This window comes from Balaenoptera physalus (genome assembly GCF_965194825.1).
Source record: "Balaenoptera physalus genome assembly, chromosome: 10".
NCBI lineage: Eukaryota > Metazoa > Chordata > Mammalia > Artiodactyla > Balaenopteridae > Balaenoptera > Balaenoptera physalus.
The window spans coordinates 77212092-77227040 of NC_138889.1; the positions used below are offsets into that span (position 1 = coordinate 77212092).

The 14949-nt window shown below is 35.1% G+C and overlaps 1 protein-coding gene and 1 long non-coding RNA gene across 8 annotated transcripts in view; one reads left to right on the top strand and one right to left on the bottom strand.

The window, feature by feature from the left end:
- The window catches only part of LOC309667816, a 160788-nt gene that overhangs the window by 88121 nt on the left and 57718 nt on the right, over nucleotides 1-14949 (bottom strand). The window lies entirely within an intron of this gene.
- PRMT3 (protein arginine methyltransferase 3) overlaps nucleotides 1-14949 on the top strand; it is a 150807-nt gene that overhangs the window by 73292 nt on the left and 62566 nt on the right. For all 7 annotated transcript variants that reach the window (XM_082476649.1, XM_082476652.1, XM_082476653.1 and 4 more), the window contains exon 11: nucleotides 9630-9708. In XM_082476649.1, the coding sequence (XP_082332775.1) occupies nucleotides 9630-9708 (79 nt within the window). The remainder of the gene's footprint in view (nucleotides 1-9629; nucleotides 9709-14949) is intronic.

The window sequence follows — 14949 nt, forward strand, 5'->3', positions numbered from 1 at the left end:
TTAACAGTTTTTGCCAAATTCTCCTCAGCACTTACCTTACCATTCTGCTTTCTTACCAACAGTAGTATGAGAATACCTGTTTTTTCACGGTCTTAACAACAGAGTATGTTGCAGAATCACTTTTAAATTGCTGAGGTTTTTCCTGCCACCTAGACATTGTAAATTAGGGTTGTATATTTGCATGAGGACTGGCTTATGTTAAGAATTATTGGAGGCGTGGGTGGGGTGGGGGGGGGAGTATGTGTTTGACCACCCAGCACCAAGGTTCTAAACTGGGTTGTCGGGGAGGGAGCAGGGTGGCAGCAGGTGAGATTTTAAATTTACATTTACTCTGTAGATATATTTGGTTGTCTCTGTTTTGTTATTTGGGTCTTATATTCCTCACTTTGGCTGGACCATGGCTTTTATCTCCTGTTTTTCCAGGTTTATTTACTAGCTTTAGCAAATGGCTCTCAAGGTGAAAGCCAGCTTACTGACACATCTAACTAGATGTTCTTTTTTTTCTTCTGGTGTATATGTTGTACTTAGAGGATCAGGAGCTCCTAAAATGCATTGGTGCAGGAAACGGAATGAGATCTTGTTCTTTAAGCCCTGAATCATACTGTTAATAGAGTTCATCTTTCCTGTAGCCTCAAACATCTATAATTTACGAGTTTTGTAGGACCACCATGTTACATATAACTTAATTAATTCTCATCGATAAAAGTGCTAGCAAGTAATTTAGTTGTATTTTTAAGAGTAGAATTTCCAGTTATAATTAATGATCTTTTTCAATCAGTGTGCAGGATTGGAGTATTGTTTTAGAAATACAGATGTATCTTTCCCCAGAGAAGACATGCAGATGGCCAACAGGCACATGAAAAAGTACTCAGTAGTGCTAATTATTTGAGAAATGCAAATCAAAACTACAATGAGGTATCACCTCACACCGACCAGAATGGCCATCATCAAAAAGTCTACAAATAATAAATGCTGGAGAGGGTGTGGAGAAAAAGGACTCCTCCTATGCTGTTGGTGAGGATGTAAATTGGTGCAGCCACTGTGGAGAACAGAATGAAGGTTCCTTAAAAAATAAAAATAGAGTTGCCATATGATCTAGCAATTCCACTCCTGGGTGTATATCTGGAGAAAATTAATTCGAAAAGATACATGTACCGAAGTGTTCATAGCATCACTATTTATAATAGCCAAGACATGGAAGCAACCTAAAAGTCCATTGATAGATGAATGGATAAAGAAGATGTAAGATATATATACAATGGAATATTAGTCATACAAAAGAATGAAATAATGCCATTTGCAGCAACATAGATGGACCTAGAGATTATATTAACTCACGTAAGAGAAAGACAAATATCATGATATCACTTATATGTGGAATCTAAAAAAAAAAAGATACAAATGAACTTATTTACAAAATTGAAACAGACTCACAGGCATAGAAAACAAATTTATGGCTAGCAAAGGGGAAGGAGGGGTGATAAATTGGGAGTTTGGGATTAACATATACACACTACTATATATAATATAAATATATATATAACAGGGACCTACTGTTTACACAGGGAACTGTATTCAATATCTTCTAATGACCTATAATGGAAAAGAATCTGAAAAAAATATACATCTATGTATGTATAACTGAATCACTTTGCTGTGCACCTGAGACTAACACCACTTTGTATAAATCAACTATACTTCAAAAAATAAAAAGAATAGGAAGGGAAGAAGGGATGGATCAAAGTATTTTTACCTCATTACTCCATAGATTTGCCACACTGGATACTGCATGACTTTTTAATTATTGCCAATCTGGTAGTCATTTGGTAGTCTCATTGTGTTTGAATTACTAATGAAGTTCAGCATCTCTGCATATGGTTATTGGTGATTTCCTGGCTCGTAACTGTATATAATTTTTTTAGCCCATTTTTCTTTCGGGTTGCCCGCGTTTTTCTTGTTGATTACTGTTCCTTGTTGGAGATGGAAATGTGTATGTTATCTTTCCAAACTCTATGACTTATTTTTTATTCTTCTGATGTCTTTTGATGAGCAGAGATTCTAAATTTTAACGTAGTCAAATTTATTAGTCTTTTTCTTTATGGTTAGTACTTCCCCCCGCCCAGAAAATGGAGATGTGTGTGTGTGTGTGTGTGTGTGTGTGTGTGTGTGTGTGTGTGTGTGTATAAAACTTCATACCTTCCCCATTTACATTTAAGTTTTTAGTCACTCATGTAGTTCTGGTAGTAAAAATTGTCATAGTCTTTCTATGGGGCAGTTTTATGACACAGATCATAATTTTAAATGTGCATATCCTTTAATCCAGAAATTCTGCTTTAAGAAATTTATCTTAACCAAATACATAAAACATTGAACAAAGATGTCTGTGTGTTCATGTTCAAAGCATTATTTTTTTACCCATTTTATGGCAAATGAGTGCAAAGGATACAGATATTCTTGTTGCTTGATATCATCGGCCGCCTTACATTTTTCCAGGTGTGTGAGAGTGTAATGTAATCTGTCTCGGTTACTGTAGAGTTATCAGTAAGGAAAGTATCTTACCCAAAAGTATTTTACATAATTGCTTAAAAATTCTCATGTAACTTCCTTATCATATTTTTGATAAATAAAATGGTTAGTTTTAGCACATTTTAAGGTGAAAGAGTCAAATCACAGACTTGGGAATCACTGAAAAAACTTTCACTTTAGATGTTCAATGTCTAAGGCTATTATAAATATAACAGTGAAGTAAATAGAGGTTCTTTTACATCCTTTAAATCTTCTAAGATCAGACAAGATCGGGCACATCCTGTAAAATCTTCAGTTTGGTACATTTCTAGCAGAGAGCACTGTAGATGAGAAGAAAATGCTTATCTAATTATTTTTGTTATATCTCTAGAGCAGTGATTCTCAGCAGTGGAGGGAGCATGTCTAATTTTGCCCCCCCCGGGATATATGGGTAATGGGAAATGTCTTGGAAACATGTTAGGTTACAACAGTTCAGGAGAGATAGGGACTGGAGGAGAGTGCTGCTTAAATACCCTACAGTGGACAGAACAGCCCCTACAAGGAAGTATTATCTGGCCCAAAATGTTGGTAGTGCCAAGGTTAAGAAACCCTGTTTTAGAGTTCTCATTTCTATGCCTTGATAATAACTCATACCTCAACTTAGATGATATTATACAGGCCACCTGACCTAGTCTGAGGCATCAAGGAAGTTTTCCCTTAAAAGGTGACATCATGACAGTATACTTTGTCACATGCATGTACAATTGAAGCTTCCTAACCAACCTGCGTTTAATTCACCAAATTAATGATGCTTTGCGTTCTTTTTGTATAACACCTGCTAGATTCCTGTGGCTACCTGAACACTTAGGCTAATGAGGTACCTTTAGTGTGCTGCTCCTCTTCTGCTCCTATCAGTTGGATTGTATTGTTTACCAAGAGCTTACTGTATTTGTTTGCCTACTTATTTATGAAAAATCAGTTAATACTAACATAAACTATTGAACAATATTGTAAGAAAAAAATTGTTGTAAAATAAAGCACTAAAACAATTGTGAAGGACTTAAGAATGAGGGTGGGAATTATAGGATTGAAGGATTCTCCACTTGGCAAGTGAATATTGGTAATATTGGTAAACAAACCTACATTTGTATGTTTTTACTTAAAACGTTGTTTTCAGTTAACTGACTACTAGTCCCAGTCACATTGGATAACATTCTATCTGTAGTAAATCTTACAGAATTGAGAGGAGTATTGAAAAAGAAGTCATCAGATATTTATTATGCTTCAGAAATGTACTTAAGAATTCGAGATTAGATTTCACAGGTTTATTTATTTGTTGGAAGTAATCTTTAAATATTTTAAAATAAATCTTTATTTTTTATCTTTAAATAAATCCAGATTATTGACTGTCACTAGACTTTCTACACATAAACTTGTCATTTTATTGTTGCCTTCCCCTTTCCTCACTTTTTAAAATAGTTAATTCTGCCTAAGCGTGTGTCAGTAATTCAGTTATTTGAACTGAAAAAACAATTAGTCAAGAGAAGCATCTTATTCTGAAGATATCACAAGTTTCTTTTATCATTAATTTATCTATTCCAAGAAGATACCATGAGAAGGCATTTTAAAATAAGGTTCCTATTTCAGTGAATAATGTTAATGGTTCTTCTAGTTCCAGATTTGATCCAGTGTGTTCCTTTTGTAGTTATTAATTTTTGAAGTGTAAATGCAAATTTTAATTTTAAAAAGTGAATGTCAGTTTGGGAAGAAAAGTGCCCCATGAGCATCATGGGAGAAGTATTGGGTATAATTCTCTTCCAGATGGCACCCCTACAGGTGAGGCAGCAGCCTGTGAAATTACAGTCTGAATTACACTGCAGATGAGCAGGGCATTTGGAGCAAAGCCTTCTGATATCAGTAATAAATGACTTGGTTCAGAACCAAGGACAATTCCCAGGAAATTAAAGCCTATTCTATCACGTAGGGAGCCTATAGTAAAATGAAGCTTAGCAAAGTGGAAAGTGGAGAGAAAGGACAGTAACCGCAAGCAATCCATATATGAAACTTTTCACCTGCTAATATTTTTAACTAGACATTTTCATTTATCTCACGAATGTTAAGTTTTGTTTCTACATATATTCTAGTATATTCATTGATTTTCTAAAGTAATATTTTTCACAGTGAATGGTGGCTAACAGCCACTTGCCAAATAAGCTTTCACGCTGAAATATTATTAATCAGATACCTATTGTAAGTTCTAATCTTGTTTAATATGCTCTATGGGAATTTTCTTATTTCAGAACACTTGAGTCCTTAATTACAAATGTAGTATAATATAATACAAATACCAAGTCTTATTTTCAATCAGGTAAATGAATTTAAGAAGCAACATAGAATAGTTATTCAGAACGTGACCTCTGTAGTCAGACCAAGGTTCCAAATTCTGACTTGTTCAACTGTTTCTGTGACTGTGAGCTGTTTTTTTTAAGTCTTAGGATTTTAGGTTATTTAACGTTTCTAAGCCTTAATTTCCTCATTAGTTAAATGGAAATAACAATAACATGTGCTTTAGGGAAGAATTAAATAAGATATTCCATAAAAGAACACTTAATACTATGAACTTTGACAGTTTTCACCACTATTATTATTTGAGAATTTTAATTTTAGAAAGCAAAACAGCATTTTAAAATAGCCAATTTTAAGTGCTATGATAGAGTACAAAGCAGGGTAAAGAGACAGAGTTTGGTGAGGGAAAAAGAAGATATTTTATGTGGAGACATTAGGAAAATCCCTTTTGAGGAGGTAATAGTTGAGCAGATATCTGGATACTGAGTGAAATAAATGACCAGTAAAATTGTCAGTCTTCATTGAGTATTAAATAATGTGGCTTGGGAATTCCCTGGGTCCAGTGGTTAGGACTTGGCGCTTTCACTGCTGGGGCCCAGGTTCGATCCCTGGTAGGGGAACTAAGATCCCACAAGCCTCGCGACGTGGCCAAAATCATAATCATAGTCATAATGTAGCATATTTAGTAGATAGACTAAATATGAATATGTATAATCTATTCTTGTTTTGAAGGAATGCTTTTCTACTGATTTGCTAGTTTAGTTATTCTTTAACGTAAAGTTTAGAAACTGCTTTGACAGAATAGAAGCCTTGTCATATACAAGAAATATCTTGCTACAGAAATAAAAAAGTTATTGTCAGAAATAAAGTATTTAATTATACACCAATGAAGAGAGAAAAAGGAGAAAAAAATGGAATGGGAAAAGACGAAAAAAGAAAGACTTGCTTCAGCCTTCTGCTTCAATCCATTTTAGCCCAGTTTGCCCCATGGTAGCTGACCCCATATGATGACTTCTGCCAAATTAGAGTTATACAAAATGGTCCTTTATAGGTTTTATATGTTAACTCTGTGCCAGGCACTCTGCTAAATCCTTTACATGTATCAACAAAAACATTTGATTATTTGCTTTCAGAAACTCTCTGACCTCATAATGTTGGCTGACTCTAAAATATGGGAAGTAAAGACATGGCATTTATGAAAGGATGTTTTTGCTGCCGAGTATGATTATCTTTGTTTTGTTTGTTTGCACCCTTATCTCTTGTTGAGTTTAGTTAGCAACATTGGGAATTGAATCTTAAGGCCAGTGTTTATGAGGGCATCTGAAAATTGTCCGGTATTATTTTTCCAGCTACATGACCTAAAATACCTCACTTAACCTTGCTAGTACTGATGTCTCTAATGTGCAAATTACATTGTTTAAATAGTTAGAACCTTAGAAACTCTCTGATATTGTTTGATCAGGATTCTGATCTTAGCTAAGGTGATCATTATGGGGTATGTGGAAAAGTGCTTATTGGTGTTTATTATTTTAAATGGAAGCAGACATGTAGGAAAGTCTTAAGTATAAATACTAAAGTTCAGAGGATTAAGTAAAATTAACTTTTTTAGCCCAGGGAAACAAATCTCTCTGTCTTTGCAAGAAGAATCTTAAAGTTGGAATTGACACTAATTTGGCCAACCTGATCAAATTATTTCGATTGGGTTTAAAATTTTGTTTCTTAATTTTAAAGAAATTTCAAGCATTTTAAAGAAAGGTTTCTTATCTTTTATCTTTATTTTTTGTATGCACACACATGCGTATAGTCTTGGCTGGCCTGAAAAAAAAAAGTGACTCCTGGGGGGGAAAAAAAGAATTTTAGTTCTGACTCGTGGATTTTAATATAGGACCATTCACTAAGTATTATATAATTCTGGACAATCTGGTAAGCCTTCATTCTCTAATGTATTAAATGTAATTTAAAAATTCTCACTAGCCTTTACAAATATTTTTAAGTAGCTCTTAATTTTTTTTAGTTAAACTAATTAGGTTTACTGTTCTAAACCTTTTTACATGTATTAACATATTTAGTTCTCATAACAGCTCTGTGGTGTAGAATACCATTGTTATTGTCACTTAACGTCGCTGAGTCTCCGTTTCTTCATTTGTAAACTTGCCCAACGTCACATAGAGAAAGAAGCTCCTCTAGGATTTAAATCCAAGAGTCCACCCTCTAAATTGGTTCTATTGGTATTGACCATAGTACCGATTTAAAATACGGTTATTTAATCTCAGATGAATGGCTAATTATAACTGTATCTTAAATGCAATAAACGAGCCTGTTGCTAGAAGGAGCTACTTTCAGTTATTGATCGAAAAGACTTTTTTGGTTTGATTGTAGTATATGGAAGTAAGATGGAGTTTGAACTTACAGAGGGAAAATACTTGGATTTAACTAGCTACTTTGAAAAAATAATACTAGAAACAGTTTGACATAGTGCCAGATCAGTAACACACTATACTTTTTGCCCCCTTCCAAACAAGATTGGACTATAATGAATACTCAATTTGTACGAAAATGTGATTTTATTTTATTTTAATGTTTTAACATGCAACAATCTTCCAAATAAGGACCGTTTTTTCCCCAGCCTATTAACATGTTTTACCAGCTGATCTTTTTCCTCTTAGGTAAATAGATGCTTCCTCTTTAAATAATTTTTTTGGCAAAAATTATAATTCACTTTAATCAACTGATGAATGCTTATTTATAAGCATTTGTGTTCATAGATCTGCATGAATTATGTCAGATTGATAAAGATTTCTTAGTTGAATTCCAGAAGGCTCTTGTGCTTTGATACACAGATGATATTAATGAGGAACTAACTTATAAGAGTTAGACATTTTACTGAAGTGCTCTATCCAGGAAAGCAGTTTCCACCAAATCCTTAATTATCCTAGTGTAAACACAGTAATAAAAGAGTTTTGTTGCTAAGTCTGTCTTTTGTAGGCAATTATTTTCTTATCAGTGGATTAGTGTGTTGGTAAATGTGAGAAGGTAAATGCCAATGTAGAGTTGCTAGCAGCAATTTAATTAGGTTCCTTTATAAGTGATTCAAGCGCTAGAGCTGTATTTTCTGTAAATTTAAATTTGCTGTTTATCTCTTGGGAAGATTATCCATTCTGGGTTTGCAGGTTTTTCCTGTGCTAGAGAAACATTTAAAACATTTTTGTTCATGGTGTTGTGTATTGATCCTCTTAGTTATTTGTGCACAGAACAAATGAGTGAGAACAGTTTTGATTTAGAATGCTGACATGAGGGTAACATTCATTTTGGTTAACCCTTAGCCATAATAGGGTGTATTATGTGCTAAGCACTGTGCTGAACGCTTGACTTTCCCTGCTGCTCAGGGCTATTGGAGGATGGGCCCCAGAAGAAGACTGACAGAAACTGGCACTGATCTCTCACTCATGATTACTTTATCATTTCTATAATAAAGTGTATAGCATACTATTAGAATGTACTGCGTTTGTGACAGCAGTAGTGGCAGATTATCTTTTCATTTGTGCTGTGATTAGCCATTCTTGGTGGAAGAGTCAAGTGTTCTCCAGAGTCTGGAGCACACTGGGGCCGAGTTTCATGAAATGTATTTCAAACAACATAGTTGTGCAAGGTGTTGATACACGTTAAATAGAAAAAAAGAGGTTTCTAGTTAAAACGTGGGTGATACTTGTTTAGAATTTGTTCAGCCATCCTCTTTACCATAACACTTCTCAGAACTGTTAATGTGCTGATGTGCATTATGAATCTCTATGAGGAGGATATAGCATCTGGTCTTTCTCACCTCTCCCCTCCTTTTTTTAAAAAAAAAAAAAAAACTCTTCAAAGAGAATGTCTTTGGGCAGGAAACATTTTGGGAAAAGGTGTTCCAGACCAGAGTTTCTCAGCCTTAGCTCTATAGACATTTGGGATCAGACATTTCTTTGTTTGGGGGCCGTCCCGTGTCAGTGAAGGACGTTTATCAGCGTTGCCCCCCACCCAGTTGTGACAATCAAAAATGTCCCCCAGGGGCAAAATCTAGTTAAGGACTATTGCTCTAGATTAATATTGCAGTATTCCAGGAAATTATTGGATACATTAGCAATTTCTATCTGAAAGTTTCCTTTTAATGTGGAAGAAATAATAGTCTAGAAAGTGGAAGCACAGGTAGAGAAGGTTCAGTACATTCTGCTGTAATAAACTTTCTGGACTTTCTGGATCCAGTTTGTACCCTGGCCTGATTTTCTTTTCTTTTCTTTTTTTTTTTTTTAACATCTTTATTGGAGTATAATTGCTTTACAATGGTGTGTTAGTTTCTGCTTTATAACAAAGTGAATCAGCTATACATATACATATATCCCCATATCTCTCCCTCTTGCATCTCCCTCCCTCCCTCCCACCCTCCATATCCCACTCCTCTAGGTGGTCACAAAGCACCTAGCTGATCTCCCTGTGCTATGTGGCTGCTTCCCACTAGCTATCTATTTTACATTTGGTAGTGTATATATGTCCATGCCACTCTCTCACTTTGTCCCAGCTTACCCTTCCCCCTCCCCATGTCCTCAAGTCCATTCCCTGGCCTGATTTTCTAATAATTATTATGTGGAGAATTTACTGCAAAAAATAATTTCAAACTTTACAGAATATTATATGGTAGAGACAAAAAGTATATTTTCCATTAAAACACTAGCCAGATATTTAAATTGATCTGCATATGATGATACTGCACTTTTCTAAAATCCATTTTTTCTTTTTTTATACAGGGCTATTTTCTTCTTTTTGAGTCCATGTTAGATTCTGTCCTTTATGCAAAGAACAAATACTTGGCAAAAGGAGGATCGGGTGAGTATAAAATTCTAGTTTTAGTAATCTAATTTTAGTCTGGCAGAACCAAATGGACCTTTGGATTTCAAATAAACTATGCATGACTGAGAAGTTCCCAATAGAGACGAAAGACATTTCCATCAGAGGAAGCTTTAAGACATTTGTTTAGTGTACCATTGATAGTAGAACATTATATAAGATATGCAGGACTCTTAAGTTAATGGCATTCTCATGAACACTTTTAATAAAAATACTAAGGACTAGATTCGGAAGCTTTTTGATATTCAAATAAAAATCTAACAGAGACTCTTTGATTTTTAATCTTTGTGACATTTAGGGTTTTTTGTTTTGTTTTTTTGTTTTTTTGTTTTTGTTTTTGTTTTTTCCCAAAAGAATGTTTCATACTAGGTTGGAGATCATTCACTTTGGTAGCAAATATCCCATGACTTCACTGAATGTATAAACCTGGCTTCTTTGTAATTTAACAAGTGCATTTAAGTAGTGAGTGGTTTCTACTAAGTTTTTAAACCACAGTATACCCAATCAGTATTTTTAAGTAGATCCCAATAAATTTGGAAGGCTTCCTTTTCATGGCCATGGTGAACTTTTTTTTTTTTTTTTTTTTTTAAAGATGGACTCCAGTGGACATCATTAGCTTTTTTTTTTTTTTTAAAGAAATTCACGTTCATTTATTTATTTATTTATTTATTTATTTATTTATTTTTATGGCTGTGTTGGGTCTTCGTTTCTGTGCGAGGGCTTTCTCTAGTTGCGGCAAGTGGGGACCATTCTTCATCGCGGTGCGCGGGCCCCTCACCATTGCGGCCTCTCTTGTTGCGGAGCACAGGCTCCAGACGCGCAGGCTCAGTAATTGTGGCTCACGGGCCCAGTTGCTCCGTGGCATGTGGGATCTTCCCAGACCAGGGCTCGAACCTGTGTCCCCTGCATTGGCAGGCAGATTCTCAACCACTGCGCCACCAGGGAAGCCCCCATGGTGAACTTTTAATCATATTAGCTCTGCGTACTCAAAGTGAGATTGTGATTTTACAGGCTTTCTGCCGTGAACAGTTGTTTACAAATAAATGTGCTCAGGGATTATGTTTTGCTCATCTTTGGCTCTTCACTGAGCTCCACAGCTCCTGGAACATAGATAGAACATCATACATGTTTTTTGCATTGAATCATTAAAACTGAATTGAATAGCATGTCTCCCTTCATTCACCTTTCCCTGTACCTTCCCTTTCTCAAAGTTTCAGAACCAATAAATCACTTCCATGGTCAGAGTACAGTTGATAAAACTGTTATATAAAAGTGGGTGAAAAGGAGGATACATTTTGAACTGGTGACATAAAGCACTTGACCATACTTATGCCTCCTGCCCGTCCATGTTCTATGAAATTAGTTTGGCAGTAAAAATCAGTAAGGCCAAAACATAAAGCACAGAGAAAATTCTCCAGTACAGTTGAGTTCTTTTTATAATAGCATTTAAATAGATTGCCTTTGTTTTTCAAAATGCTCTCATTTTATCACTGTATTTCCTGCAACCATTTCAAGATACGCTTCTGATCTCTGACGTGAACGTGGCTAGAACTTTTAGATATATTTTACCCTGCAACAATTGGCTGTATCTCTCAATAATTGCTGTGATTGTTTTTTAAAGACAACTACACTTAATGACTAAAAACTAATATTATCTACCATTTGTTGATTGCCCAATAGTTGCCAAATGATATACTGTACCTTTATTTATCTTATTACATGTAACCCTCACAACAGCCCATTGAGATTTTAGAAACATAGGTGTCCTGGATGGTACATATTAAGTGTCCAAGCCTTGAATTTTTTTTTTTCTAAACTCAGATCTGCCAGACTCCAGTATTCTTGTTCTTTTCACTATCCCTTGTTGTTTCTTTACTAAAGTGCATTTTATTGAATCTAATTCTTGCCTTGAAGTTGATCTAGGGAAGATTCAGAAAACTGTTTCCATACCTCCCTGAGTGGTGTTCATTGATCTTACTGAAGGACTGACAGCAACTTAATACATTTAAATTGAATTCTTGATGAAATTGATTAAGAACTTACAGCCATGTGAATAATGAGGTTATAGCTGAAACAGTGGCAGAGCTATTTCCCATCATCAAAGGGATAAAGTGGAGGCTTTATTCTAGCTCTTTCCATATTTTTATTTAACTGCTGTTAGCACTAAGATAATATGGAGGTATATTGAAGAGAGGTCAGCATTTAACTTCATAAGCAGTGCTGTTGAATGTTACTTGTTAAAAGAATCAAGAAAAGTAGGAAAAGTCAGAAATGAGTAACATGAAGTGGTTTAGCCTATTTTGTGTATTTGAGTATGCCTTGATGAATAAACAAAGTTTTCTTTCATGTTTTTCTGAAGGAAGGATTTATTAAGCAATTAACAATGTCAAGATTTTAGAAAGAATGATTAAATTATGAGAGAGGGAGACTATTGGAGACCATATAAGCATGAAGGGACCACAATTTATTTTTACATGAATCCAGGTTCAGTTTATGTCTCACTTTATATTTAATGGCATGGAGTAAAGCCTTTATAAAACACACTCAGCCAATAACTTGAGTATTCATGCTCCTTATCACCAAGCAATTCCACAGTACTTTAGGAGGTACTCATTTACTACTGTTATCACTAATAAAAATAAAGCTTTGTGAGGATTCCCTGGCGGTCCAGTGGTTAGGACTCTGCACTTTCACTGCTGTGAGCCCAGGTTTGATCCCTAGTCAGGGAACTAAGATCCCACAAGCCACTCAGTGCGGCCAAATAAAAAAAAAACTTTTTTAAGTTTTGTAAAGTTAATGAAAGTGGATTTACTATTTTCTTCTATTATTAGCTAAGACTTACTAATTGTGTATCAGAAATTGTTGTGTTTTGCATTCAGCCAACCAAGAGATCAGGAGCAAAACCAAGAAAATGTTAGGTTGAGATCAATGCATATTTTTACAAGGAATTAAGACGAAAACCAATGTATATTTTAGGATGACAGAATAGAATGTAAATGCTTTATACCCTAAAAGTGTCAAATACCACATCTCACAAAAATTGTAAAGGGAATGCAGGAGGTAGGTGGGAAAGTGTGTATACTTAAATGGATTTATATTTAATAGGAATTTATGGGATATCATTTAAAGCTGACAACTCAAGTAATAGCATTAGAGCACATTTAGCACTACAGAGGTAATATTAAAATGATATTGTTGATTAAAATTCAATGGTGAGGCTTGTGGTCATTGATGCTGTCTGTATCATGATTGTAGTGGTGATTGTATAACTCTATGTATTTATCAAATCACATAGAATTATACACCAAAAAGGACAGAGAGTGAGTTTTACTGCGTGTAAATTTTACCTCAATAGAGATGACTTAAAAAAAAAAAAATGAGGGCTTCCCTGGTGGCACAGTGGTTAAGAATCCGCCTGCCAATGCAGGGGACACAGGTTTGAGCCCTGCTCTGGGAAGATCCCACATGCTGCGGAGCACCTGGGTCTGTGCACCACAACTACTGAATCTGAGCTCTAGAGCCCGTGAGCCACAACTACTGAGCCAACGAGCCACAACTTCTGAGCTCATGTGCCACAACTGCTGAAGCCCGCACACCTGGAGCCCGTGCTCTGCAACAGGAGAGGCCACCGCAATGAGAAGCCCGTGCACTGCAACAAAGAATAGCCCCCTCTCGCCACAACTAGAGAAAGCCCACGCACAGCAACAAAGACCCAACACAGCCAAAAATAAAATAATTAATTAAAAAAAAAACAATGAAGCAGCATCTTCCACCTCCTTCAGGTCAAATGAATTATGACATAATTTGATTTCTAGCTATTTTGAAAAATATATTAAAACTCTGTACTAACTCTATACCTACTTCTGTAATTGTTGTTAGTATTATCAATACATCTCTTTTTGTAATTAAAAAAATAATTGGGTGATTAAGAAGAGGAAAGGAAAGGGAAGAACAAGGAAATATACTAACTTTATCATTACTCGCAATAGGAGATTAGTAAATACTGTTAAAAATAGACAACTAAAGATATTCTGTAAGGTTGTAATTATAAAGTTAGCTACTAGAACAAAAAAGCAAACTTCGTAAATAAAAGAATTAATACTTAGGAAAAAAGCAAAAAGACCATGTAGTTGAACTACTTAAAAAACAAAATAAAACAAAAACTACAGATACAGAATAATATAAAATGGTAGAGCTGTGAACAAGAAAAAGTTCTCATATCAATAATGTAAATGGACTAAATTCATTTATTAAATGAAAAAATTTCAGATCGGATCACAAGAGAAAACCCAATTCTGTGCGCTACATAGTGACACACCTAAAACAAAATTATATAGAAAAGTTAAACTTGGGTTAAAAAAGATACTCAGGCAAATAGAAAAAAAGTCATGATATTGATACCAAACAAAAGGGAATTTGGGCAAAATATTATATAATTATATGAATAGGGCTTAGCATTAAGGAGCAAAGTCATGCCCATCTTCATAGCTACTGAAAAGGTTTTTATATATAAAATGAATAATCTGAAAGTTTAAGAATGGAATATTTACCTAGCTAGTTTCCAAGAATCTCCCCACAAAATATCTACTAATTACAAAAGAGAAAAGAGTAAATTTCCATGTAGAAGCCTAGCAGACTCCACTTTAGTCAAGTAATCAGGGTTGACATCCTCCAGAATTGGACCAATTGAAATTGTAGGAGCACAAAGAAATAATTCGTTGCTTTGAAACTTCCTCAGAACTAATAATAGTTTTGTAAAATCATAATTGTTGCATAGAAATGTAGGCGCCCATTAAAGGAGACATCTTCCATGGTACTGGAAAAGAATGTTGTTTTCATTGCCTTTCATTGCAAGGAAAATGAAAGGTTTCTTCCCCCCTCATATGGTCAGAACAAAACTCAACTTTCTCATGAGGTCCTTCAGAGTGTACATCTTCTCTGATTTATAGTTGTCAGGATTATAAAGTTGAGCACTATGTTCAGTACAAAGCAAGTTACTAAGACAGCCGTTTCCTGAGTCAGTGTTTCCTAATCTCGGCAGACCATCACAGTCACTGGGACCTTTTGTGGAAAATACGGATCTTCAGACTCCGCGTCAGATCCTCTTGAACCAAAATCTAGGGGAAGAGTCCTGTCGTAAGAATTTATTTAAGATGTACCCAGCAGTAGGTATTGCTGCCTCTGAAAAGTAGACACAGGTTTAGGTGTATATCATTAGTA